The 26,783-nt window shown below is 37.3% G+C and overlaps 1 protein-coding gene across 8 annotated transcripts in view; it reads right to left on the reverse strand.

The window, feature by feature from the left end:
* Positions 1-258: 258 nt before the first annotated feature.
* The window catches only part of LOC100876384 (uncharacterized), a 365,375-nt gene continuing 338,850 nt past the window's right edge, over positions 259-26,783 (reverse strand). For 4 of the 8 annotated variants that reach the window (XM_012297792.2, XM_012297803.2, XM_012297798.2 and 1 more), the window contains 10 exons: positions 15,253-15,343; positions 12,194-12,442; positions 10,849-11,113; positions 10,047-10,500; positions 9,078-9,345; positions 8,231-8,597; positions 7,823-8,112; positions 7,216-7,449; positions 6,993-7,143; positions 259-3,803 (listed from right to left, as the gene is read on the reverse strand). In XM_012297792.2, coding sequence (XP_012153182.1) covers positions 3,550-3,803; positions 6,993-7,143; positions 7,216-7,449; positions 7,823-8,112; positions 8,231-8,597; positions 9,078-9,345; positions 10,047-10,500; positions 10,849-11,113; positions 12,194-12,442; positions 15,253-15,343 — 2,623 coding nt within the window. In that variant the 3' untranslated portion in view covers positions 259-3,549. Of the gene's footprint in view, positions 5,566-6,992; positions 7,144-7,215; positions 7,450-7,822; positions 8,113-8,230; positions 8,598-9,077; positions 9,346-10,046; positions 10,501-10,848; positions 11,114-12,193; positions 12,443-15,252; positions 15,344-26,783 lie in introns of all 8 variants that reach the window. The other 4 variants (XR_001097441.2, XM_076535030.1, XM_012297816.2 and 1 more) reach the window with 4 other exon arrangements.

Genomic DNA, 26,783 nt, shown 5'->3' on the forward strand with positions numbered 1-26,783 from the left:
TATAAAATTTGATGATATCATGTTCCCATTAGTTAGATCTTAATTAAGTAATCGAATGTGTATTTATCACAGCTATTTACATGCAATTGAAACATTGATATAATTAAATTATTTGTAATTATTTATTGAAATACTTATTGTATCTTAATGGACAATACGATCATGTGGATTGATACCATACGTACGTATATATATGTATTAATTAATGTCTTTGTAGGAACGGTTTTCTAGATTGAACATCGAGTATGCGCCTTTACATTCGTTATATTGTCGTTATTTATTAAGTTCAAGAGAGGATAACTTACATCTGTTGTGCTATAATACATTCTATTTACAATGCCCCAATCATTCACGGTCATCGATGGATTTAGTATTATACTTTTCCTTCCCTTTCGATTGGGTCAGAGAGGATCAGTGCTTCAGTAATCGCATTTTTCAATATAATGCAACTTACAGGTATCTTAGAGCTATCATTTAAATGATTATTTCCGGACTGTAGGATAAAAGTTGTTTTTCGTCGGAACTTCGTTGTAGTTATCAAATGTTCAGTTATACAAATTGATAACTTATCGTAGCAAACAATCAGATTAAAACAAACGTTTCCTTATTGAATAGAAGTAAATATGTTACATATCTTATTTAGTTTTAACCCATTAATACCCGGAGTATCAATTATAAATAAATACTTTATTTAAGTTAGTTGTCAAATCACGAACCGGCTCTGTTGCTGTGTGCCACAATATTTAGCTACTGAAGGCTGTGAACGCGATATCGCGTGATCGGATGTTTAGCACTGACAAATATAGCAATGAATTTTTGTAATTAATTGTTTAATTATTTTATTTAAAAATTGAATGAGTAAATTAACAAACTTAAGTGCCTCTTTTATCCAATAATTTTCTACGTTCTCGACATCAGGGTCGGCGATAAAGCACGCGATATCGCTAGATCAGACACTTATCTTCAGTCTACAGAATAAATATTCTGTAAACGTTTTCACATATTTTCGTTTACAAATGTCTTGAGAACATTACTGGAATTAATGGGTTAACGGACGAAGGATAAATGATTAGAATCAGATGGAACAGACAACTTTGTATCCGTACAGTCTTCGTTTCAAATATTGAAAATATCCATCATGTTTAATATATATATCTATATTATCTACGTGTAAAATATTTCGATTTCTATCGACTCGTTATCTTAAACGTTATACGAACTAATGATATTATCTCCTAGTAATTTGACCAAACGCGAGTTTAAACTTCGAACGTGCGTCCTCGTACAAATACGACGAAACATCTATTTCTTGGTACGGCGTTTAGATCCATTCAACGTTTAATCATTCTTCCGTTATAGTTCCTTTCGTTTTGTCTCTACCACTCATACGTCGAGCGTTCACGTGAAATTATACACGCTCCCAAGTTCAAACAATTTCTATTTTACACAGTTCGTAACATGCACGCTCTTTCATCGAAGACGGGACGAAAAATCGCACGCTCCCTCGAAGCGTACGTGATGCGTGTTTCACACGAAATACGTTACGTTTATCGACGATTGTTCGCTAAATGGTACAAATTCATGGTCATAAAAAAAATCGTCGATTTATCTTAATCTAGTGTTTCGTTCTAAGCTCAGTTTCGGAGAATGTGCACGACATCGTGCGCCTAATCGAAATCAGAAGTTGAAAATCGTAGAAATTCTTTATCTATCGATCTTGTACGTCGTTTTTCTATCGAAATATTGGAAAACTTAAAGTCCATTCGATATCTCGAAATTTGATGTGTGCGATCATTCGTCGAACGTTAAGATTTCGACTAAGATTGTTAAATGGATATATTATCTTTCGTGAGATTTGTATCGATTTTGTAAATCGAATCATAGTTCCAGTTTATCTTTTTCTATTTTCCGTTCGTAGTAATTTTGTATGTATTGTACATATTACATACACTAAGTGTTTAGACCACATTTTACATCGAGTTACTTTAGTATTAATATTCATTATGCATACGCTAAGTAAGAAGTCTATCTTCATTTTGTGAGCAAGAGTATGTTTCAAGTACAGTAATTAGTTTTTATGTTCTTGTTGGAAATCAAAGTCCTTTCAATGGTTTCTTGTTTATTGTTTTTTGGAAAGAATTCATTGAATATTTCGAAGGAAGCTCAAACGATAATTATAACTTTGTCTTAGATCAGTGATGGGCAGATTTAGTAATTTGAAGTATTAAATTTTTAATTTTACAGATTTAGGAATTTAAGAATTAAACAATTTAGAATAACAATTTTAAATTTCTAAATATTCTAGTTCGGTAATAATTACCCATCACTGTTCTGCACAAAACAATATCCAGCAGTTTTGTCTGAATAGTCATCTCCGAGGTTTTTCTAAAGATCGAGAACAAAAACACTCTAATGGTATTGAAGACGTAACTGGATAATGAACGATTGTTCGATAGTCTATTTACAAATTGAAATATTCAAACAGCAAGCACGTAAAGGAAAGAAGATGTACCACCTTTAGCATAAATAGACAAACAAATATATCGTACACAAGTTTCTTCGCTTATTTCATTAATTTACATAACTGTTATGTGCAGGAACATTTTTCTTTTTTATCAAAAGATCGCAATTTCAAGCAACAGTAAACTCTGTTAAAGGTGTTCAAAATCTTCTCGATGTTTCAACCTACAGAAAAACTTAAAGCTTCTTCAAAGGGGATTCAACAAAAATAAATATTAAATTAAATCCTGCTATCAATAACACTAAAACTATACTGACCCTTTATGATAAACCCATAAAATACGTCCGTACAAAAAATAGCATTTGTACTTCCCTATTACGCATGCGCGATGCAACAGAAACCAAACTTCGACTTAATTTTTACAAGTATACACTCCGTTAACTTATTCCCTTTTATGAATTCATTTTCATAGTTCCGTATGTTGTCAGCAATTAACCCTTGTGCACCGTTCAAATTTTTATTACTCACATTTCATCGAGGATTTCTCAAATATCTGCCACAGTAAAAATGGACATACGCTGATCACATTGAAACTCTACTTATTAACGATATGGTTAGTCAATTTTCAAATTTAACTTCTGAATTTATCTTCTCTTGTTACGGTAGCTACTTATAGCCAACGCTAGTTGTGTACTAATCAAACTAGTGACACTCATGAACTTTATTATCACGATTAACGGGATTTGCGAAAGCAAATTTATTCTCGCACGGGTTATCTATTTGACACAGAATTGCAAAATCTTTAACTAGCCTATACATATGCAAATATAATGTGTCTGTCAATGTGTGATTAGCTTTTCAAAAATTGATGAGACTCAGCTTCATAGACATCAATGATGTCTCACATAGAAATAAAGTTCTCATGTCGGGTCAATTAAACGGTGCACGAGGGTTAAAACGAAACAGTCAATGTAACAGAAATCCTGAACAGCAGCAAAGCATATATACAAGGTTCGTTCGATGAACAGTCCGGTATCAGCGAGTTATCGACAGTAGTTTCACGATAGACTCCTGGATCGAACCTCGTCCTAGAGCGGAGATAGCTTCATGATGTCGCCGCGGAGCTCAGCAGATGGCGTGTCGTCCAGATCGATGAGACTGGCGTTGGAACCTGTCGATGAAGGCGCCACGATCTCGTCAAGGAAGTCGAAAGAGGCCACAGCTTCTCGTTCCTTGTCTCCGTATCGCACGAAGAAATCTTCACCACGTCCGATGATCGACGGCCTCGATGAACCCCACGTTGACGGCAGTCTCAGCACACGATGTGCCTGGGCCGCCGATGCTGAGAAACCAAGCGCAGCGGGTCAACATGCCTCAGACCTCACTTGATCTCTTTTCTTTCTCTTCCTATACCGGCTCTAGCAGACACAGAGTAGCTCGGCTTAGCACTCTTTTACACGTACCACGTTCCTCTCTCTTTCTCTCCCTTCACTCTCCATTTCTACATCTATTTTACTCTAGCCGTCTTTTTTTGTCACGGGATCTCTTAGGCAGTTTACCTTTCTCTCGTGATACCGATTGCCCGAGACAATCTTCATTGACAGGTAAGCGACCTTGTGTGACGTACGACTTCGTGACAGAATCAAACAGACTTGTTGTTGTTATTTTTTTTGTGGGGCTTCGATAGCTTTGATCATGAGCCCGACAGACTTTTAAGATTGCGTTTGGAAAGTGTCACTGACGCAGAGAACATTGTGGTACAAGTTTTGAATGCAACGCGTTTTCGCGCCTGCGCGACAAGTGGATCGGTGAAGTAAATGTTTGGAAGCAAAAGATGTACCTTAATTACCTACTCATGAATATGTAAATATTTGTACAAGTAGAGAATTATAGAGACTCTAGAGAATTATAGTGTGATCTCTGCACAGTTTGATCGTACAGAATGAACATTTTTTTTATCTAAATGTTTACTTCACTGATGTTGCATTCGCTGCACATGCGCGATGAAGCGCGTTACAAGACTTCGTTTTACCAATTTAAAATTTGAAAGTCTATAACCTCAAGAATTTGAAAGTTTGCCAATTAAACACTTCTAAATTTCTAATAAAGTTTGAGTAACCAAAAGAACAATAATTTAAAATTTGAAATAACTCATACCTTACAGCAGTATCAAATAATTTTGTCTTCATTAAAAATTGCAGTTGCTTACATATGACATAAAGCTGTTTGTCTGTCACGAGTAACACAGATGCGTAAGTACCGTGAAATGAAAATGAGTATCTACGTATGTTATTATGTTTAAAGCTATAATGACTGTTGTGAGATTCATGTTACCGCAGTCTTATTAGTCAGATGTGTAATAGAAAAATGATACGAAGTAATGATGAATGAACAACAATGACGACGGTCGGGTACCTGTCAATGACACTCCGTAAGTACCAATTGTCTTCAGAATGAGAGAGAAAGTAACTGTGTTACGTGATCCTTGACGCAATTCCAGGCGCGTCGTTGAACGGATACAACGGCTATATCTGACAAATATCATTAACAAACTTATGTACACAATTTCTCCTTTACATATGAAAATTTGAAATACCTACAATAACATTTAACATTTGTATTCGACTACGAACGCCTAATCGTATCACAATGATCATTGTTTTACAACTAAAAAAAATAAAAAAAAAAGACAACATACATGTATTAACACATTACGGACAAATTTCTACGGACAATTACATTTTAAAATATTTTCGACCGCGCTGAATACAAAATAAAATACATAAAAATATAAATCGTATGCGTTCGCAATGTGTTAACCTTTCGATCGAAAATCGGATTCTCAGTTCAAAGTTGGAATTGCGTAAAGGTGACTTCGGCAGAAATTCATTCGTTCGTTCGTCTTCTGGTTAATAATATATCTGTTAGTAAGCCAATGGAAAATCCGTTGTAGCCGTACAGTTCACGTTGGATCTGGCCCAAACTAGGTCCCGGCGAAACGATTCCTCCCAACTGGCATGTCGATTACAGAAACTGATCGTCACTAAGCCGAACTACGTAGCTTTTCTTGTGACAATCAAAGCACACCGCGTAGGAGCTACCATCTGAACAGAAAACGTGGAAAAGGCTATGTACAGCGAGGGCTACTAGCGTTTCGTGTACATGTTCCGTTTCTATGACTGTACAAGTGATCGATGTTAATCAACGGAAGCCGATTAACAACGTGTTGTGTTCACGTGTTACCATAGAACTCTCGCTAATATACCTTTCAACATAATGCTCCGATTATCTTGGGAATTTCAAAATTTCAGGGATTTACAGATTAACACATTCTTATCTTATTAATATAGGAACCGAGGAATATGGGGATATAGGGTCATACATCTAAGATCCTGCAGTCTAGGGATTTTAGAATGTGGGGATTTCGAGATCTAGAAATTCCGGAGTCTAGGGGAATTCGAGATCTTGGGAATTCCGGTGTCTAGGGGAATTCGAGATTTGGGGATTTCGAGATCTGGGGAATTCGAGATTTGGGGAATTCGAGATCGGGGGAATTCGAGATTTGGGGAATTCGAGATCTAAGGAATTCGAGATTTGGGGAATTCGAGATCAGAGGAATTCGAGATTTGGGGAATTCGAAATCTAAGGAATTCGAGATCTTGGGAATTCGAGATTTGGGGAATTCGAGATCTGGGGAATTCGAGATTAGAGGAATTCGAGATCGGGGGAATTCGAGATTTGGGGAATTCGAGATCTGGGGAATTCGAGATTAGAGGAATTCGTGATCGGGGGAATTCGAGATTTGGGGAATTCGAGATCAGAGGAATTCGAGATCTAAGGAATTCGAGATCTTGGGAATTCGAGATTTGGGGAATTCGAAATCTGGAGAATTCGAGATCAGAGGAATTCGAGATCGGGGGAATTCGAGATTTGGGGAATTCGAGATTTGGGGAATTCGAGATCTGGGGAATTCGAGATTTGGGGAATTCGAGATCAGAGGAATTCGAGATTTGGGGAATTCAAGATCTAGAAATTTCGAGAATTTGGGGTATAGGAACTTGCAAGTATTCCAGGACATAGAAACTAGGGAATATAAGGTCTTTCCACTATACGGACTTGACATAAAAATCCAGGAACATGATTTTCCCTAAAGAAGTCTACCAAGCACCGTGAAAATTTCACGCGCAGTATGTTGGGTATACTAGCGTGATCTAGGCGATTGTTTGTTAGTAATGTTAATTCGAGTATAATAAGCGAAAGCAATTCGTTCATACTGCATTCTCGATAGAAATTGGATACAGATCGATAGAAGAACGTGTTTCAATGACGAAAGATACGGTAGAAGTTAAAGTTCGAAATGATCGTAGATTTTAAAAACGATCGACATATATTTGTTTATCCATTCCGTGCAACACGTATAGTTGTGTTAAGCGGAAGGTATAGTTCTTTAGTCGAGAGAAAGTATATTTCATAGTGATGTGCAGAGGACTGGACAAGAAGAGAGGCTCAATTGAAGACCCTTAAAAAATACCTTTCTTTTGTCGTCGGTATCGGTGGAGTCTGTGCAAGTGACGGTAATCCGGTGGTTCATCCCCAGAGTCACTTCCTGCTGATCCGCTGCTCGATGTCGCCGAAGAACTTTCGCTGCTTTCTAACATCACGTCTAAAAGATTGGCTCTTGCCTGAAGAATATATGAATCATTTAAATATTCGTAGTTTAACTCCGGGGTGGTAGGTACAGTTTTTTTACTAACTTTTGGGTCGGTAAAGTCAATGTCTCGTTCAACGTGAACCCATCCTGTTGGACAGCAGCAAGCGAGATCCAATTTCTCTAGCGGCACCTGGGTTTCGTGGCTGACTGTGTTTTCTTCACCCTTCCTGATCATTCGATTCAGTTCGTCTATCACATCTTTCGATGTCGCACGCTCATGGAAACTCAACGATCGATCTCTGCCTTCGACTAACAGGGGCGCTCTTGCTGGACTCACCTGATGTGGGTCAGACAAATTTTGTAATTTCACTGCTTGGTTATAGGTAGTTACAGATATAATATTCTTTTGCATAATAATAAGTTTAAAAATATTATAGGTACTGTTTTGCATATACTATTTACTATACTATTACAAGACTAATGAAGAGCTCATTGAAGAGCTTATGGGCAGAAGTGTAGACCTACTAATTTGATATCTTGGTAAGTTAAGAATTTGGCAATTTAGAAATTCAGCAACATGATAATTCGAAACTTGAAAGTGTAAGAACTTATAGACAGAACTATCAACTTTTAATAATATAATATTATAGTTCGGATCGCTGTCATTAAGTAAATCATAGTTAATCAGAGTACAATTTCATGAAACCTACAACCGTGCTCGGTGTAGAAGAAGTGGCGGCTTCCTCGTCTTCCTCAGGAACGGCGCCCAATTCCGAGGGTGCTACCGTGGTGTAGGACACACCACCGTTACACGCCACTGCGCTGATTATTCTCTCTTCTGGCGCTAAAGACGGCACAGGTATCTGATCCAGCAGATCGTCGTTACTGCTCGTTTCAACAACGTTCTCCGTGTTGCTGTTATCTTGATCGACGGATGTTTCTATTTCGGTGCACATCGCCTCGGTTCCACGCTCGTCTTTGTTTTCAGTTTCCTCTACAACTGTTTGCATCAAATTAAACTTCAATTTACATTTCCGAGATATCTTACTGCCATTAATTTCACGGTAAACAGCTCTAAACTGTTCTTTGTTCTCTGTTCAACAATTAAGGGAACGAACCTTCCGTTGTGTGGGCCGGGTTGTGTTCCAGAAGATTATTCGGCAGTTCGGCAAGGTACATTTGTTGTTCAGCGATGAATGACAATACGCTTTGGAGAGCTTGCTCCCTGTCTGGAGGAGGTCTTCCGCTCCTGGATGACGTACTGGCCAAGCTTTTTGTACTCTCGAACTTTACCAGTCTGTAGAAGTCTCTGGTAAAGTCGGTTCCGACGGATGGAGAATCTGGATCGTCGCTGCAGCCAGACAAAGCTGCCGATGATCGTTTGCTCGAATTCTCTTGGCCTCCTTCTTCGCTGCTCCAGGAGGCGCCTGGACTTGTCGCGTACGGCCACGATCCTGTTGCTCTAGCATCCATTAATAAGGCAACCTACACCAGAAAGCAAAAATTGTTAGCTTGTTTGTTAATAATTAGCTGTTTTGTTAAATGGTTGATTTTTGAATATCAGAAGTTTCATGTCATTTTGATAGTAAAACTACATATATAAAATACAGCGTATAACAATTTGGTATTGTTAACAGATTTACATAGTCATAGTCAATTTGACATAGTACATATATTACTTTATAATAGAGTTATGTTAAGAAAGGGTATCAGACTTCATAGTGTTTGAAATCGATCATTGCTGGCTATGAATGTCAGCCATTTTGTGTTCAAAACAATAATGAAGTGTTGAAGTCGTTAAACTTGAAGTTCTAAATTGCTTTCGTATATGAATTATTTTCATGTTACTAAACCTAGTGAAACTTTCGATATTTCGAACTCGATTTAATATGCAACAAGTTGTACAATAAAAAACAAAATAAAAGACGTGAGATATTGTGTTACATTTCGTAACGACTCCCGTACCAATTCGCCTCCGGTTCTATCAGCTAGGTAACTGGCACCATTCCATAAGCATTCGTTCGCGTCCTCCTCCAATTCTAGAGGATTATGTTCCTTGATTGCCGGGAGAGCCGGGGTGGTCGTGGCGGTAGCAGGTTCCTTCCATGCCGTGGATTCATTTTGAACAAGGTCCTCGGTGGACAACGAGAAACTCCAATCTTCCAGTTCTGCTCTGTCGTATTCCAACTCGAGGAGATCTCGATGTTGTTGAGCACTTCTGCTGTCGTCCAACCTGAAATTTATCTCGCGCTTTAATCCTCGACGCTATTGTGCCTTGCTTTAAATTAAACACGATTAATTACCCTCATTCTTTGTTCCGCAAACTCGCGAATGATATTGATCAAAGTTACTGTGCATTTTAAATACAAACTATGGGCTGCTTTGTTACACCTGTCCTTATTAAATGTATTGTGCAAGGATTAATTGGTCTCCATTTATTTCGAAACAGATACTTTCATAATGTTTTTACGATGTTACGATAAGACGCGGAATGATTTATGTTCAATTACAGGAAACTTTTCGCTATCAGGTTTTTTATAAAATAAAATTGTTACTCTGTTGTTTTGTTCAACTTTATTTAACTCTGTTGGTATGTTATATTCTGTTTTGTTCAATTTTTTGCAAATAATAAATTTGACATCGACTTAATAAAATCAAAATCAAATCATGATTTCATCAAATCAAAATTTTAATTTATTAATGTTATGTAACAGTCTCTTATATGAAACATAAAGACCAGAGTAGTCTTCACTGATACAAAAATAAAATATAAATTACTCCCTAACTTAATACTACATTTATAAAAATGAGATACATCAGGAAATCATCAATGAATAAATGAAACTTGACCTAGCGAGAGATATTTATAAAACTGTCTACAATGTATGTCTACAATATATGAATTTGATATATAAAACAATGTATGAAACGAACCTGAGCCATTGTTGTACGTATTCAGCGTCCCAACCCTCCTCTTCAACGAGTAGCAAAGAGGAGGATCCAATGGGGCTCGGCAGTTTGTACGGTGTAAAATTGGTCGTTGTGGTCAACTTGAGACATAGGTGACTGTCAGAGAAGCTACGCATCACGTGTTGATACGGCAGCAAATCTTTGGTCGGTGGATAGCTGTGACGCGGATTTATTCCTACGGTGAGATTCAACGGCAAAAATAGAACGTCAGGATCGCCGGCGTCAAGGGCGACCAATCGTGCATCCGGAGAAACATCCGCCTCCGTCTCGTCGGTCGCTTCTTTGAGATCCTCCAACCCTCGGGATGGCTCCTGTCTAGCACCCTCTCCTTGGACGTCGCTGGACATCGTCGAGTAACCCTCATCCCTGTTGCCGCTCTCTGGACTCTCGCTACCTTCCTCTTCCGATGGTTTCTGAGCTGAATTTCATTTCAGTATTTGTCATTTCAATAGCAGACAATAAACTTATAGTACACTCTCGTTATATTGTCACGCTTTACATTTTTGTCTGAATGAAATCAGGTATATTCTCATGTTCATATTCTTATGCAAATGAGATAAATATATAAATATATCTTGTGCTATATTATACGTTTGTACTATACTGTACTTCATTGAGGAAATATGTGTATAGCGATAAATTTATTAGAAACAAGAGTATCAAAAGGATTTTTTGTGATTGAATGGCAAGTATTGAAAAGCTGAGATAGCATTTGAAGTTGTATGCGATTCTGTGGTTCCTATAAAATGTAATAAAAGAAACGTACCCAAAGGTCTGTTTCGTCTACACTTGGTAGCGGCCATCACTGGTATTTGTAGATTAAGCGAACGGGGCCTCGATAAAGGAACCCAAGCTGGATCCAGACCAAGTGCAGCGACCACTGCTGCTGGTCCAGCTTCTAGGATCCCTTGAATCAACTCTGTCGGACTTCCAGGACTCGCTGCCTGTGCCAATAATCCTGAAAGCGCCCGATTTTGAGCCTCGAGCTCCCGAATACGCCTCTGCAATGCACCGATTTCTTCCCTGAGACCCTGCGTACCGTACAAACAATAATTACACTCTGTCCATAGAGCTCGGCTCGAATCGAACGACGAAAAGCGCAATAGCAGACGAAGAGTCAGGATTTGTGATCGTAAAAGCTGACAACGTGATCTGTTTGCGTGGACAAGCGTTTGCAACGTGTAAATTTACGACTGTGGGAAATGGACTGGCTAATATTGATTTTAAGTTTTAACTTTCAAACTGTTTCATTCTCAGATTTGCAGATCTATTTTTTGATTTAGTAACTTGGAAATTTTTTATGCATTCTTTTATTCATTTTTGAGTCCAAATTTTTAGTTTATGAATCTTCTCATTTCTAAGTTGACTCTTGAGATTTTTATGAATTGATAAATTGACAAGTTTTTATGTTACTCTGACCAACTCACGTTATACCATTATATGGTTAATTTAAGGAGTTCTCCTTCACACGGACTTTCATGTGAACACTAATGGCGCTCTTTTACTATAGCGTACAAAGACTATACGTAAATGCCGGTTCGCAAACTTGCAAGACTTGCGGCTTAGCAGATGCGGATGGATTAGAAAGGATCAGTTTCACGGATGGGAGAACTCAATTGTGAACTTCATTATTACTCACTAAATTTGTAGTAATGTACAGAAGTGGAGCTAGTTACATAACATAGACGAAACATTTTAATCGTGGAGGTTTTAGCGTATAGGCTGATCAGAAAAGTCTACCCGTTCTTATTCAACGAACATCACAAAATATCTTCCTCAGATAAAATATTCTAGCATTTTATCATTATGCAAATATTTTTAAATATGTTTATTGACCCAAATGTTTTACAGATGATTTTATCATTTAAGAACAAGCTAAAGAAGACGATGTATATCAATAAATAAAACTTTTCAGATCAACCTAGTATCTCAGTACATCTTGGTTCAACAACAAATAGGAGCTACTGTCATGCGAATACCTATTGTCGAATTAAAATTGACACAAAAATTATACATCAAAGAGGAGTGAGAAAAGTGAAGGAAAGTTCTGAAGAGAGAGAGAAAGAGAGAGAGAAGAGAGAGGAAGTGGTAACGAGAGCATAGCAATGAACCTTTTGGGATAGAAGGGCGCGGACCACCTGGTTGGCGACGTCGTCCAGGCACCGCTCGTACTGGCGACGCTGAGCGTCGGCGTCGCGCGCCAAGGCGGCGTGTTCTGTTTCCAAGGTCGCCAGACGTGCCACAAGTGCAGCATGCACTTCGCCAGCGCATGCAGCTTCCAAACCACGCAGCTGACCCCTCATTGACTCGTTCTCTAGTTGCAGCTTCGAGATTTGTGCTTGATACTGGTGTACGCGTGCCTAATTACAAAAAAAACAATTATTCAAACTTGCTCTTTATTTTATACATACATGTGTATAATGATCGGTGGTCAAAAAACAAGAATTCATTTTCTTAATTTAGAGAAGTGGATCATGAAGTGATCATGATAATTATTCTTCGATTTTTAATTTTTCATACTGTACCATTTCATGTTGCATAACATCATGTGATGATAGGTTAAACATCACCTGGTCGAATGCATTAAAACAAAGATACTTAAGTGTCAAGATCTGTAGTTCAGTTCAAAGGTTATTTATAACCGATAACATAGGTAAACCGAGCCGATTATTTCTGTACAGATGCACCGTTTTTTCCAAGAGCTGCAGCTCGTGGCGAGAGTTAATAACGCGAACGGCCGTTATTAGCAGAAAAGCGTTTAACGTTAAATTAGGGCTGTGGAGACCTGTCGGAGACAGGGGTGCTAATAGAGGGTGCGTGTGTCTGATTTATAACAGTCGTGCCAGCCAGCCGGCCCTTGCTTAATGTCTACACCCCCTTCTTCTAAAAGTGAAGGGAGTCCAACGATTTTCTGTCATCCAGCGAGCAGGGAGAAAAATAAAAATACAAACTGTGTGGCCTCTTCTTGGAATTCGCCCGGTGGCTGAACATCTGCCTCGTCGTCGCGCGACCTCGCACCTCCGACTCCTCTGGCTGTAATTTATCCTCACACATCATGTTGCTAGACGGTCTTGCCACTGTGTCTCTAAATTGCACGCATCGCCGTCGCGAAATTTCTAATCTAATTGCGAAACGACGTATGTCCCTCACACCAGCTGCGCTTTGGACGCCGTTAATTTCGTACAGGTGCAACTGTGATCGTGCTAACTTTCGGTTCACTTTGCTTTGTAATTATAGTAGTTTAATACAATACTTTATTCTTAAGTACAACAAACTCTCGTAGTATTATCGCCTTTTTTATTGCCAAGGTAGTTAACGTTCTCACCCCTGCCGTAGTGGGTGAATGTTGGAATTTCTAAGTACACGAGCGAATTTAAGTTGTACATTCACAAAAGTACAGTTTACTTTTTTAGACTTTACTGTGAGATGAGAGTTCTCAATTTTTATGCGTGTATAATGAATTATTATAATTCTATCTGAATCAGCAGAGAACACAACGTAAACACAATGACATGATTTTGGTCAATATTATCGTCTCGGTGTTTTATTTTTCAATTATCTTGGTAGACAGTTCTCGTTTGCCGTCACGTAAAATTATAGGGCACAGTCTCGAAGTAACTTTTTCCAAAGGATGTACAAGGGTCGATAGAGGAAGGGGGAAGTTTGGTTCTCGTTTCGAAAGTAAAATCGAACGGCTACAGAACACTTGCAGGCGTGCTTCCTCATGGCCGATAGAGGGATTCTCAGGGGCTGGGGTGGCACGACATTGAACCAGGGGATCGAGTGACGATCGATAATAAACGGTATTTCGTGGGGCAGTGATGCACACCCCTCCGCTCTCTGAATCTACGACTCTTTTAGAAGCAAACCGGCCGTGAACGAGATAGTGCGTACATTCTAAGGGTTCGCAGTAAACGCGGCCGTTTACCGTTCTCCCTTTCGTTGCAGCAACGTGCCATGTTACTTCGTTAAGTCAGGAATATTGGTCGTTCGCAAATACACCGCGAAAGTAGCGGTTATATTGCGCGAGGGATGAACGACTGGAAACTCGAGAAATTTGCTGACGCGTTTCTGAAGCTTTTGAAACTAAAAAATTTATAATCATGCACTGTTATCAGATCAGGTAAATTTAGTAGGAATTCGTAAAAAATTTGCAAGTCGAAGAATTTGAAAAGAATATAAAAATTTCATGTATCATGAATATACAAATTTTTATTTAATAATCTTACTGTAGTTACTAAAAATTTGTGCTCGAATTGAAACAGAGTAACTTGCCTCTTATCGGACAAGATAAAGAGCATTTTTACCCGAATGTCATTGTATTCTGGTAAGAAAAAAAATAATAAACGTTTGATTATTCGATCGAGAGAATTCGACAGCCTCTTCGTTATCTCTGTTCGTGCTTATCGACAACGCGATCAAGGGGCGACATCAAGGGGGATGTTCCGCCTTTCATTTTGTCCTCATTCGGGGTGGCAGGCTAAAATCGGATGAACCACTCGAACGAGTATAAATTTAAGGAGAACGACGCTCCGTGGAATTGAAATCGTGGCTCCGTTGGAATAAAAAGGGATCCGTGTTTCGATGCGACACGAAATACTACCAATTATCGACCAATCGAGATCGCTTCTCGAATCGGAACTTTTAATGGGCCCTTGATAGGGTGTATTCGATATTAATTTGTCTAATGAAATCGCCTGTTGAACATTTTTGAGAAGTTCACTTTGTCTCTGTGTTCTTGATGTTTTTAATATTTGTACCTGATTACTCTTGGATAATAAAATTTGTATTAAAATTATTTATTGAACGTTAAAGTTGATTTGCATTCGAAGTAACCACATTTTTCCAACAGCAGTGTTCAAGATTTGTGTATAATTTAAAATCTACTTCAGCTCGTAAGTTTCCAAAATTGAAAATGTCTATCAAATAAATAAATAGTATTGTCTATTATTTATTCTAAGCAAAATATATGTACTCATAATTTATTTTATAAAATATTGAACAAATAAGTAAAAGTCTGAAGTACACGTTTCATATGACATTTTAAGAATTTTAAGTTAGAAATAGATTTATGTAGGAGAAAGAGTGGTTAAAGAAACGGCAATTATTATTCCAGACGAATAAATAAAGGTATGAAGTTCAGTAAAATCCGTTCAAACGATCGACTTACCTCGTAAGAAAGCGTGAGCGCGGTTTTCTCTTGCTTCAGCTGTTCAGCCCTGTGCTTGTGCTGCAGCAACCCCCGTGACGTCTCCTCCATCCTGAAACAAATCGAATTCGCTTGAAGGAGCAGTCCAATTTTAATTCACGTCGAAAAAGATTGTAATTGAACGAGCTTCGTGAACTATTCGCTTCAATCTCTTTACGAGAACGTATCGTTGTTATACACGATCCAATAGCTCCCAGCGCAGTAATTCTACTGTGAAATATTAATACTTTAAGCTTCGATATAATCGAGTGTAATTGAAACGCTTGTTGGATAAATAAAATTCAAAGCTTCTTTTACCATCGTCAAAAATATTTTCATACATATACATTTTTCTATGGATGTATAAATGATAGACAAAAATAATCGTATTTTCATACGGTTAGAAAATAATTTTCTAACAATTTTCTTTGGTATATTTATGATCAAGTTAACTTGATAAAGAGATAAAATGAAAGTTTTTCACGAAGACAAATAGTTAGATTATGCGAACTGAATGTTTGAACGGTTTAGAAGAAGCGCGGAATAAACCAATAAAACTTCCAACCCTTGTTTGATGCAACCCCTGTTTTAAAGTAACGATTCAGTGTGTGTACAGGTTTATGTATAACATCGATGGGCAACTGTAGGCAAGCTTGGCACTTTGGATATTTGGAAGTTTCATTTTTTATGGTTTCAAATTTATAAATCGTCAAATTTTCAAATTCAATTCAAGTTCAATTATTTGCATAATACAATTAACTTACCATTAACTTAACTCTGTTAAACATTAAGTAAAAATAGAAAAGTTACTGAGAAACTAAAGTGTAGAATAATGGGATAAGGAGAAGACATGAAATATTATCAACGACCCAACGTTAATAAAGGGTTTATCTTTGATTAAAGCCGTTCGGATGTTCCGATCCGTCGAAGATCATTTTCATAATCGTTTCGGGAGCGTATTAAAAGTTAAAGTAAACTGTAAACTTTGGCGGGATGGAGTTTTAAGCCGATTAACATCCTCGAACTTTCGAATATACACAATCAGAGAGGAGTATAAGCGTGGGCTGAGTACGGTGAGACAATCAACTTATTCGTGGAGCTTATTTTTTGTCATTCAATATGTACTGAAATCCTCCATAAGAGAAATGTTAACTTGTTGAAGTGGACATTTTAAAAAATTTGCTGAAATTAAAAATTTGAAAATCTGAGAATTTGAGAACTTCATAATTTGCATCCTTAAAAATTTGGAAATTTGTATCGAAGTTTGCAAAGTTGATTTAGTAAAATTAAGCATTCGAAAAATTAAGAATAATCGTAAACTAAAATTCTAAATTAAGAATAATACTAAACTAAAATTCTAAATAAAGAATTTCCAAAATCCTAAAAATTATAAAATCAGAAAATGTAAATATTAAGTTTGCAAAAAATTAATTTTGAAAAAGTGTAATCTCCTATGACAGTAAATAATCGAAACGCGAATCTCCCCTTGAAACGGCATACAAAGAGGGACGATGAACTTTGGCATCGAGTAATTAGCAATTAATCTTCATTAAAGCCTTCCGCGTTCCTGCAGATGGCTTTCGCGATAGAAAACAATTGGACGCTGCCCCTAAGAAGAGCGCAGTTAGTTTGAAAGTTTGGAAGGACCAAAAGGAAGCGAGTCAGGGCAAAGGAAGGAAGAGAGGGTGTTGCCAGGCGTTGGAGAAAATCCCTCGCTTGCTCGATTCGTCTCCCTCGAAAAGCTTAAATCGGCTTCATATCTCAGCCCGTGGAACCCTCTTGTATCTCTAATCAGATCATTAAGCCCGCGGAGCGTGCGCATGAAATTTGTCGAGGAAAACGTTGGTCCGCGAATGTCACGCGCGAATCACCTCCTACGCTTCGGGAAAACGAATAATCGAATCAACAGCGAGGGTCACCGGGTTTTTTCACTAATTCTGTTACTGGTTGTTGAATTATCTTCTTTTGTAAATCAGTGGAGTTGGGGCGTGGGGGCAGGAGTATGGGGGAGTTTTAAAATTCTTGAATTTTCGAGTTTAGGTATTTGAGAAATTGAGTTTTTGAATTTGGGAAGTGGAAAATTTGGGGTGTGATATTTGGAGGTGGTTAAATTTGGGAAATTGGAAAGTGGAGAATTTTTTTAAACTTAAACTCCAAATTAAAGCGTATTAATTCGAATGAAATTGATCACGAATGCGTCACGAGACTCATGAAAAAAGTGCAAAGGGTCGAAGAGTGCAAAGGGCGAAAATCATATCATCTGATTGAACTTCAAACAATACTTTCAGTAACAAAATATATTTCATAAATATAAAATAAAAATTCATAGAATTTGAAAGTAACCCCGTAATCCTGTTCGTCTTACCCAGCACCCTCGGTAGGGGAGGAATTTCAACGGTGATTCCGTAACTTATCAACTGGGGTGCCATTTCAAGCGCCAGGCTTAAGAACAATGCTCCGCAAACAGTAATTATAAGTGCAAACAGAAGAACGATTGTCAGCGGGACAGTCATACGATGAATAATCAAGTTTGTCGTACTGCTAGGGTTCACTTCGCACATTGTGCCTTCATCTTCCTCGAAGATATCGTGGATTTCATTCGAACGTTCAATCTTCTGAAACTTTCGGCTGAATCATTCAAACTAATGGCAAGCTTCTATGTAGAATCGTACATTAATCAGAGGGTATATAGAATTGAATATGCAGTTAGATTCTACATGGGATTGTATGTTAATCAGGTTCTGCAGGGATGTGTATGTTCATTAGAATTTACATTGAAGTATACATATATCAGATTTTACATAAAATCATATATACATCAGGTTTTATATAGAAACATATGTATGTTAAATTATATATGGACTCGTACATACATCATCTACGTTGAACCATACACATATGAAATTCTATATAGAAGCACACATACATCAGATGTATACGTCATCCACATAGAACCATACACATATGAAATTGTACATAGAAGCATACATACATCAGATGTATACGTCATCCACATAGAACCATACACATATGAAATTGTACATAGAAGCATACATACATCAGATGTATACGTCATCCACATAGAACCATACACATATGAAATTGTATATAGAAGCATACATACATCAGATGTATACGTCATCCACATAGAACCATACACATATGAAATTCTACATAGAAGCATACATACATCAGATATATACATCATCTACGTTGAACCATACACATATGAAATTGTACATAGAAGCATACATACATCAGATGTATACGTCATCCACATAGAACCATACACATATGAAATTGTATATAGAAGCATACATACATCAGATGTATACGTCATCCACATAGAACCATACACATATAAAATTCTACATAGAAGCATACATATACCAGATACATACATCATCTGCATAGAACCAACACATATTAAATGTTACACAAAAGCATACAAACATCAGATTCTACATATAGAATGTTTAATTAAAAAGATAAATTGAAACTTTCCATAAAAATTTCTCCTTCAAAACTTATCTCCCAGAAATTTACAAGTTGGTAAAAGTTCAGGAAGAGCAATATCACCGATCAACCCCTTAGCACCGTGAAAAGTGCTTCTAGCGTTAATTAAATCCAAAACAAATTCTGCGAGTCGTTCCCTTCCTTGAAACACTGCCAAGTTGTTTTGCGCGAGGCTTACAGAGAAAAAGTGTTCGAATCGCGATAAAAAGGCGAAACGGCTAAAGCGCGGAGACAATACAGGAAAGGCCGTATTGTTCCCCTCTTTCCGGCTGTTTCGCGACAACCGAGCGGAAGATGATTATCGTTTAATGAAAGTCCGGCAACGTGGTTCCGCGTGTAATTCGGCACGCCATGTTCCTGCATCATTATAATCGAGTTTGCGAGGCAATTGCCGTAAATCACGAGGAACGGCTGCTTGCTGCCGTGCGTTTCTGTCGCTGATAGAAACTTCGGATGGCCCTCCACGATTAGATGGAAGACAAACTTTTCGAACTATAAGATTATGTACTTAGGTTTGTCGTTTCGTGGAATTGCTGGGTGAATTATCACGACGAGCTGATTTAACTATACAAACACAATTCTTAAATTTTTTAATTCTCAGTGTTTTCAGTTTTTAAATCTTGAAATTCTCAACACTTCGTATTTTCAAAGTTCCAAATTGTTAAATCTTCAAATTAAATCCTAAAATTTCCGAAGCCCCAAGTTCTCGAAACTCAAACTCTCAAATCTTCAATTCTTAAATTTGTAAATTCTCAATTTCTCCAATTTTCAAATGCCAAAATTCTCAACCCTTAGAATTCTTAAACTTTCAAATTGTAAAACCCCCAAATTCTCAACCCCCAGAATTCTCAAACTTTCAAATTGTAAAACCCCCAAATTCTCAACCCCCAGAATTCTCAAACTTTCAAATTGTAAAACCCCCAAATTTTGAACCTCTAGAATTTTCAAACTTTCAAATTGTAAAACCCCTAAATTCTCAACCCCTCGAATTCTCAAACTTTGAAATTGTAAAACCCCCAAATTCTCAACCCCTCGAATTCTCAAACTTTGAAATTGTAAAACCCCCAAATTCTCAACCCCTCGAATTCTCAAACTTTGAAATTGTAAAACCCCCAAATTCTCAACCCCTAGAATTCTCAAACTTTCAAATTGTAAAACCCCCAAATTCTCAACCCCTCGAATTCTCAAACTTTGAAATTGTAAAACCCCCAAATTCTCAACCCTTAGAATTCTTAAACTTTCAAATTGTAAAGCCCCTAAATTCTCAACCCCTCGAATTCTCAAACTTCCAATTATAAAACCCCCAAATTCTGAAGTCCTTAAATTTCCAAATTCTCATCTCCAATTCTCAAATTCCCCAATGTTCAACCACCCCATACTGAAAAACCATAAATTTCACCTAACCCAAAGCACTTCCTCGCCCACGGATTTTCTATATTTTCCCAAAGAGCCACCCTGGCGAGAGACACCCAGAATTTCGTTAAAGCCCGCATATCGTGCAGCGTTTGGTCGATGCACTTTACGCGGAAAAAAGTAAAGTGAATAAAATGCGACAAAATAGGAAGAGGGTTGATCCTGCAGAATGTAATCTGCCCGGAGCCACTATTGTATTCGAGTGCCGAAGCTGCAGTAATTGCAAACGTGCCATGCTTTGTCGGGAATTGATCAAGAGGTTCGTAGCGTTCTCTTCTCTTTCTCCTTTTAACCGCAAACTTCTTCTTTCGGGGACAGAAAACATTCTCCGAGGACCATTAATCTCGTTTTCGTGAATCGAGTTGGATCCTGGGTATTTTTCAGCCCCGGAACAACTATCGGGGAAGATGTATTGTTACAAGACGAGCGGTCTCGGTGGTTCTCGTACATCGACGATTTTCTCTCTGTCGGGATAAATTGGCAAAACTCTGTACGATTACTTCGTCTTCTATTCATGGAGAAACAGGCAATCGGTTTACCGGTGGCAGCGTGACAAAATAAGATTTATGGAAATTTTGCGGAAGTGGAGGATGATTGAGACGAGGATAATGAGATTTGAGGGAGAGAAGGCGGAGTTGGGGATTTGGGAGATAGAGGATTTTGAGGATTTGGGTAGTTAGAGATTTGAGGATTTGGGAATTTGGAGATTTGGAGATATGAGGATTTAGGAATTTCAGCATTTAAGGGTCTAAACATTTGGAAGCTTGAGAATTCGAGGGGTTGAAAATTTGGAAATTTTAGAATTTCGGAGTCTGACTGTTTGGACGTTTGAAAAGTGGAGGATTTGAGAATTTGGACACTGGAAAACTGGGGGTTTGAGAATTAGGACGCTGGAAAACTGGGGGTTTGAGAATTCAGACACTGGAAAACTGGGGGTTTGAGAATTTGGACACTGGAAAACTGAGGGTTAGAGAATTTGGACACTGGAAAACTGAGGGTTTGAGAATTTGGACACTGGAAAACTGGGGGTTTGAGAATTCAGACACTGGAAAACTGGGGGTTTGAAAATTTGGACACTGGAAAACTGGGGGTTTGAGAATTTGGACACTGGAAAACTGGGGCTTTGAGAATTTGGACACTGGAGAACTGGGGGTTTGAGAATTCAGACACTAGAAAACTGAGGGTTTGAGAATTTAGACACTGGAAAACTGGGGCTTTGATAATTTAAACTTAGAGAACTCGAGGGGTTGAAAATTCGAAAATTTAAGAATTGTGGTATCTTATGTGATAAACGCTTCTCGAATTTGAGTAAACAAAACGTCTATTTCTCCCCAAATAATTTAACAGAATTATCGAATGAATAACTCAAACGATTGTTGCTAAACGCGTGTTTACCAGGTGCGTGTCAGAAAGATTGATCTCGCCTATAAAACAGCCATTATCGTGTCAGCACTCTTTATCCAATCTTGTTTGTCATCGAACATTTGCTATCGCCTTCTGAGAAAAGGTTTACCCTCGTCCTACAAACCGCGTTTGTCTTTCTATACTGTCAGCAGATCGTCGCCCCTCTGCAATCCCTATGAATGCGTTACAAGACACGTTACCCTACATTGCACAGTCGGTTTCTGCGAGTCATAAACAAATTATGCACTTGTACGGTTGTAAGAAACAAACGGCTTCTTGGGTTCGAAGGTGCATTACGCGGTCCTTCTTTGTGGACAATCGATCAAATATGCTTAAGTACTTTGCGGTGTGAGTTTATGATTGTTTCTTGTGAAGTATATGACATTGGAGACTTAGACATCTTTAGAGATTGTTTGATATCTAGAGTAATGAGTTGAGAAATTTGTATAATGCTGACTTTTTAAATTTGGTAAATTGAAATTTTAGATTGTAATATTTTGATTGCGATCATAGATATAATTGTTAGTATGTGGTGGGTTATGTGTAGATTTCGCTACTGCAGAGTGTAAGTAGTTCGAGTAAACCATTTTGTGACCATTGTAGAAGCAGCAGACAAACTTTTAACGACAGGCTCAGTTCAATGTTTTAAATGTTCAGATAAGTAGATTTCTTATTTAATAGTTGTTAACAATTACTACTGAATTTATATTTCAGTTTTTTTGAATTAAGAAAGTGTAGACATTTGGAGAAAATTATAAGCCATAGACATTTTGTATGTTTGTCATATTATTATTTATGTTACTTTGTCATTTTATTTATTTCGTATAGACATTTCATCTACTTTTTTCTTTTTGTAAATGAACTACTTTTTGAATCAATGAAAAAACTCTTTCATTTAATATTGCAAAAAATACTCACCATCTTCAATATCTTAAGTATATTAAATATAAGTATATTCATTGAATATATCTTTCAAATACTTAATATACTCATAACCTACTCATTTTGAATATTAAACACAAGAATTGAAATTATTTTAAGCACACGATATTCATATTGCAATGTAAATTAGGGACCCAGTCCATTTGTAATTGTTACTGGTAGTTTCAGCAGAACACAGTCAATTTTCAGGAATATCAGTTCCATTTGATCGAAACTGTCATAAGCGAGGATAATCAAACGTTTGGTAGATCGAAAATTGGGGTAGATTTCGTGTCTCTTAACAGGACCCCACGAATGGCGGTGGGATTCGATTCGATAAAGGAAGCCTCCGTGGGAAAACAATCGTGCGAGCTACGCTCGATTATTATCGCCCTTCAACGAAGGTATCAAAAAGATAAACCATCAATTCCCATACATCACGAAAGTAATTTTATTTCACACGTGATGCGTTCCCTTTCCTTTCGAAACACGAAAGACTCCTGTTTTCTCTTTCATCAATTTTTCGTTGAACCTATAAAAAAGAAGTACTAAAAGAAGCTTTACTACATTGTTTATTTAAAAAACAAACTGTACGATGTTTGTATAAAATCGAATAATTCTTCATTCGCCAGAAATGATGATAATAAAAAAATAATAATTAAAGAAACTTTCTTATAATATTTATTCAAAAAACAAATTATACGATGTTTGTATAAAATTGAAACAAAAATTTGTAGTTAAATAGAGGAATAATTATTTTGGACAGTTTTAATAATATTCAACAAATGTAGTTATGTTTTTAGGTTTAAAAAGGTATGAGTTATATGGAGTACTATTTTATGTAGCATGTTTGAACGTAATAGAACGAAGAGTCAAACATAAGAATTTTCATGTAAATTTTTGCATGAGAAACTTAAAAATTATTACTGAAAATTGAGTACATTTGATTTGTTGCTGCAGTTAGTGGCTACTACGATTTTATTCGATTAAATAAACAAAAAATATTCTTGCTGTTATAATACTATAATTTGCATCTTTCTGGTTAATCTGAATAAAACATTAGTTTCAAATATATTTTGTAATGAAGTCGTATTTAAAGATACAAAAGTGTTTAATAAGCATTCAATCCTTAAATAAACTAATGTAATATTTTAGGATGATGTAAAAATTACTTCGATGCAAAAATTGTCCTATTTGCCATACAAAAATATTTATCATTCCAAACAAAATGAAGCACATTTGACCAATGGTGAGTTATTGAAGGCAAACGAGGCGAGTTAGAAGATTTGCCTCGTTTTCTTTTGAAATCACACACCGTTGATCCGCAAAATCACTTCAAATATGCTCATTAACCGATTAATAATCACACGGACATCCCAGCGGCAATATGATAGCTAAACCTCTCTTTCAGCGTGAAACACGCGGAAATCCGAGAGCAATGTCAAACAGACCTCCGGCCGCATCGAGTTAAACCCCAAATCCACCATAGTGGCTAATAATACATCCCCCATGGGCTGACCATCGTGCAATATTCCTTTTGCGTGGCCGATCTCGTGAAAGCCGGTTTAATTAACGGAGAAACCGCGTGTCACGCACGATTCCTGAATCCGCGAACGACAGGCCAACTCGATCATCGTTTTGAAATGTGCACGGCATTTGATTCTACGCCACAATGCGTTTACGAGCGGCAGAAGCGGACAGGAAAACGAAAGACCTTTGCTGTGTCGATCGTAAAACGTGCAATAAACGGTGCCGTGGACCCATTGGCGTAACTAGCATTTCTTTTTTTTTTTTAGGGGACTCGGTTTTTGATTGCGACGCGTTATACTGTCATGCGTTATAGCTGCGTTAGATTGCTATGCGTTATAGCTTTGCTATGGCTACGCATTGGATTGGGACGTTTCGAGATGGGTTATCACGAGTTGCATATGTGTATGTTGAATCATCAGTTACAACATAACGAATTGCATAACTGTGATGTCGTTAAACGGCGATGTCACTAAATATGAGATGTAGAGAATGTGACGAATGTAGAGACGCAGACATATGGAAATTTTATGTATGAACATGGGAGAGTCTGCCAATGTGAAATTCTGAAAGTCTATGGATATGAAAGTCTATTAATCTATCAGTTTTTTAATTTGTTAATAGACCAATCAATTAGTAACAGTTCACGAATCTACCGAACCATCTACCAATCTATTAATCAACCAATCTATCAATCTGCCAACCTATGAAGTTCACAATCCATCAATCTATCAATCTGCCAACCTATGAAGTTCACAATCCATCAATCTATCAATCTGCCAACCTATGAAGTTCACAATCCATCAATCTATCAAACTGCCAACCTATCAATGTACTAACTCACTAATCTACTAATGTGTCCACCTATCAATATGTCAACTCACCAATCCACCAATATACCAATCAACCAATCTGCCAATAAGTAAAGCTATTTATCTATCAATCCACCAATCCACCAATCCACCAATCCACCAATCCACCAATCCACCAATCCACCAATCCACCAATCCACCAATCCACCAATCCACCAATCCACCAATCCACCAATCCACCAATCCACCAATCCACCAATCCACCAATCCACCAATCCATCAATCCACCAATCCACCAATCCATCAATCTACCAGTCCACCAATTTATCTATCCATCAATCTAAAAATGAAAAAGTCTAAGAATCGAACAAATCTAAAAATTTAAAAATGTTGAAAATCGATAATCTGAAAAGTTTAAAATTGAACTTCACGTAGTACCTAGTTTTCTCAATATTGGCTACGACAGTGGATGCGTCTGTTGGTTAAGAGGAATGAGACGGTAACCGTGTTTAACAGGCATTCGCGAAACAGCGTTCGGTGAAATAAATTGAACACGCCAATTTCGTCATACGGGCTCGATTTCGTGAAAAGCAATAATGCCTCGAACGTGAACCGGTAACAGGAACGATTCGCAACGCAACGTGATTAAATTTTCCATCGGTTGTTAGGCTCATTTCCAGCTTCGAAATCGTGCCCGTTAACGCGGAAAGCACTGATTGTGATGAAAAACGGCGCGACTGAAATTAATCGCATAAAACGAGACGATTTCGGGGCTTTTATGGCACAGCTTTTCAGACACGAGTTATTAAAAGTTGTTAATCGTTTATATTGAAAAGCTAGATTAAATATTTTTCTTTTATAATTGAGATTAAACAGTTTTTTTAAATTTCTCTTTACTTTATATTTGAAGTTTGTACTCGTTCCAGGAAAAGCGAGTATTTTACGGGTATCTAGAACAGTGTAAATGTATGTACATACATTTGTATGTATAAGACGCAATATTTCATTCAATTGATTTCGCCTAAGAACACGAAAAGTATACTGATAAAGTAACGAATTAAAACTTTCAGACTGAAAAATTAGCTCGTAACATGCTACTGACCCTACCATTTATAAATGATAATATTATTTGATATTTCATATGGAAATAATGTTTATAAATCTGTAAAGAATAATGCTATTCATCAACAATTTTTATTTATTTGAATACATGAAATAAGTTTGTGATAATAACACTGTCAATTTATTTATTATTTCCATTATTAAATGTTTTATGTTATGTCTGACCATACCTTGCTGTTTCTACTGTGACAGTCCCAGTGTCAACAATATGGCCGCTCAATCTAACCACAAATTTGAATTCCCTAACCTGTATCATTCATAGAATATTAACCGTGCTTTATCTTTCAGTTAAATTATATCCTATTTACAGAATGATCACATTAAATATTAATACTTGGCAGTCCCATTAACAAAATTTCCAAATTACAAATCTGTTTAATAAATGTACGAAACAGCACCGAATACATTATGTGAATTTTTCAACAACTTCATTTACCATTCCTAACCAATATATTTCGTCTCACAAATCATTCGATAAAATAAACGCATTCAGCCTCGTTAAACAAATTCACGTAATGCACGCAACAAACAGATTAAATGTAAATTCGACGAATAGCGTGGAAACAGGATCATATTTGGCAGAAATCGACGGAGTAAAATTGCGCGTATTTCGAGAGAATTTTCGAAATTTTCACGGAAAATTGGTCGTTCACGAGGCATGAATTTTACAACAGGTTCAACGGACACCCGAAATTCCCAGCGTTTCAACAGCACGCGACATTATATTTTGCGCGGGCATAATTACAACGAAGCTTTGCAATTACCCGGAAAAATGAAAAGTGTCGGCAGGAAATGGCG

Source organism: Megachile rotundata, chromosome 1 (assembly GCF_050947335.1).
Source record: "Megachile rotundata isolate GNS110a chromosome 1, iyMegRotu1, whole genome shotgun sequence".
Taxonomy (NCBI): Eukaryota; Metazoa; Arthropoda; class Insecta; order Hymenoptera; family Megachilidae; genus Megachile; species Megachile rotundata.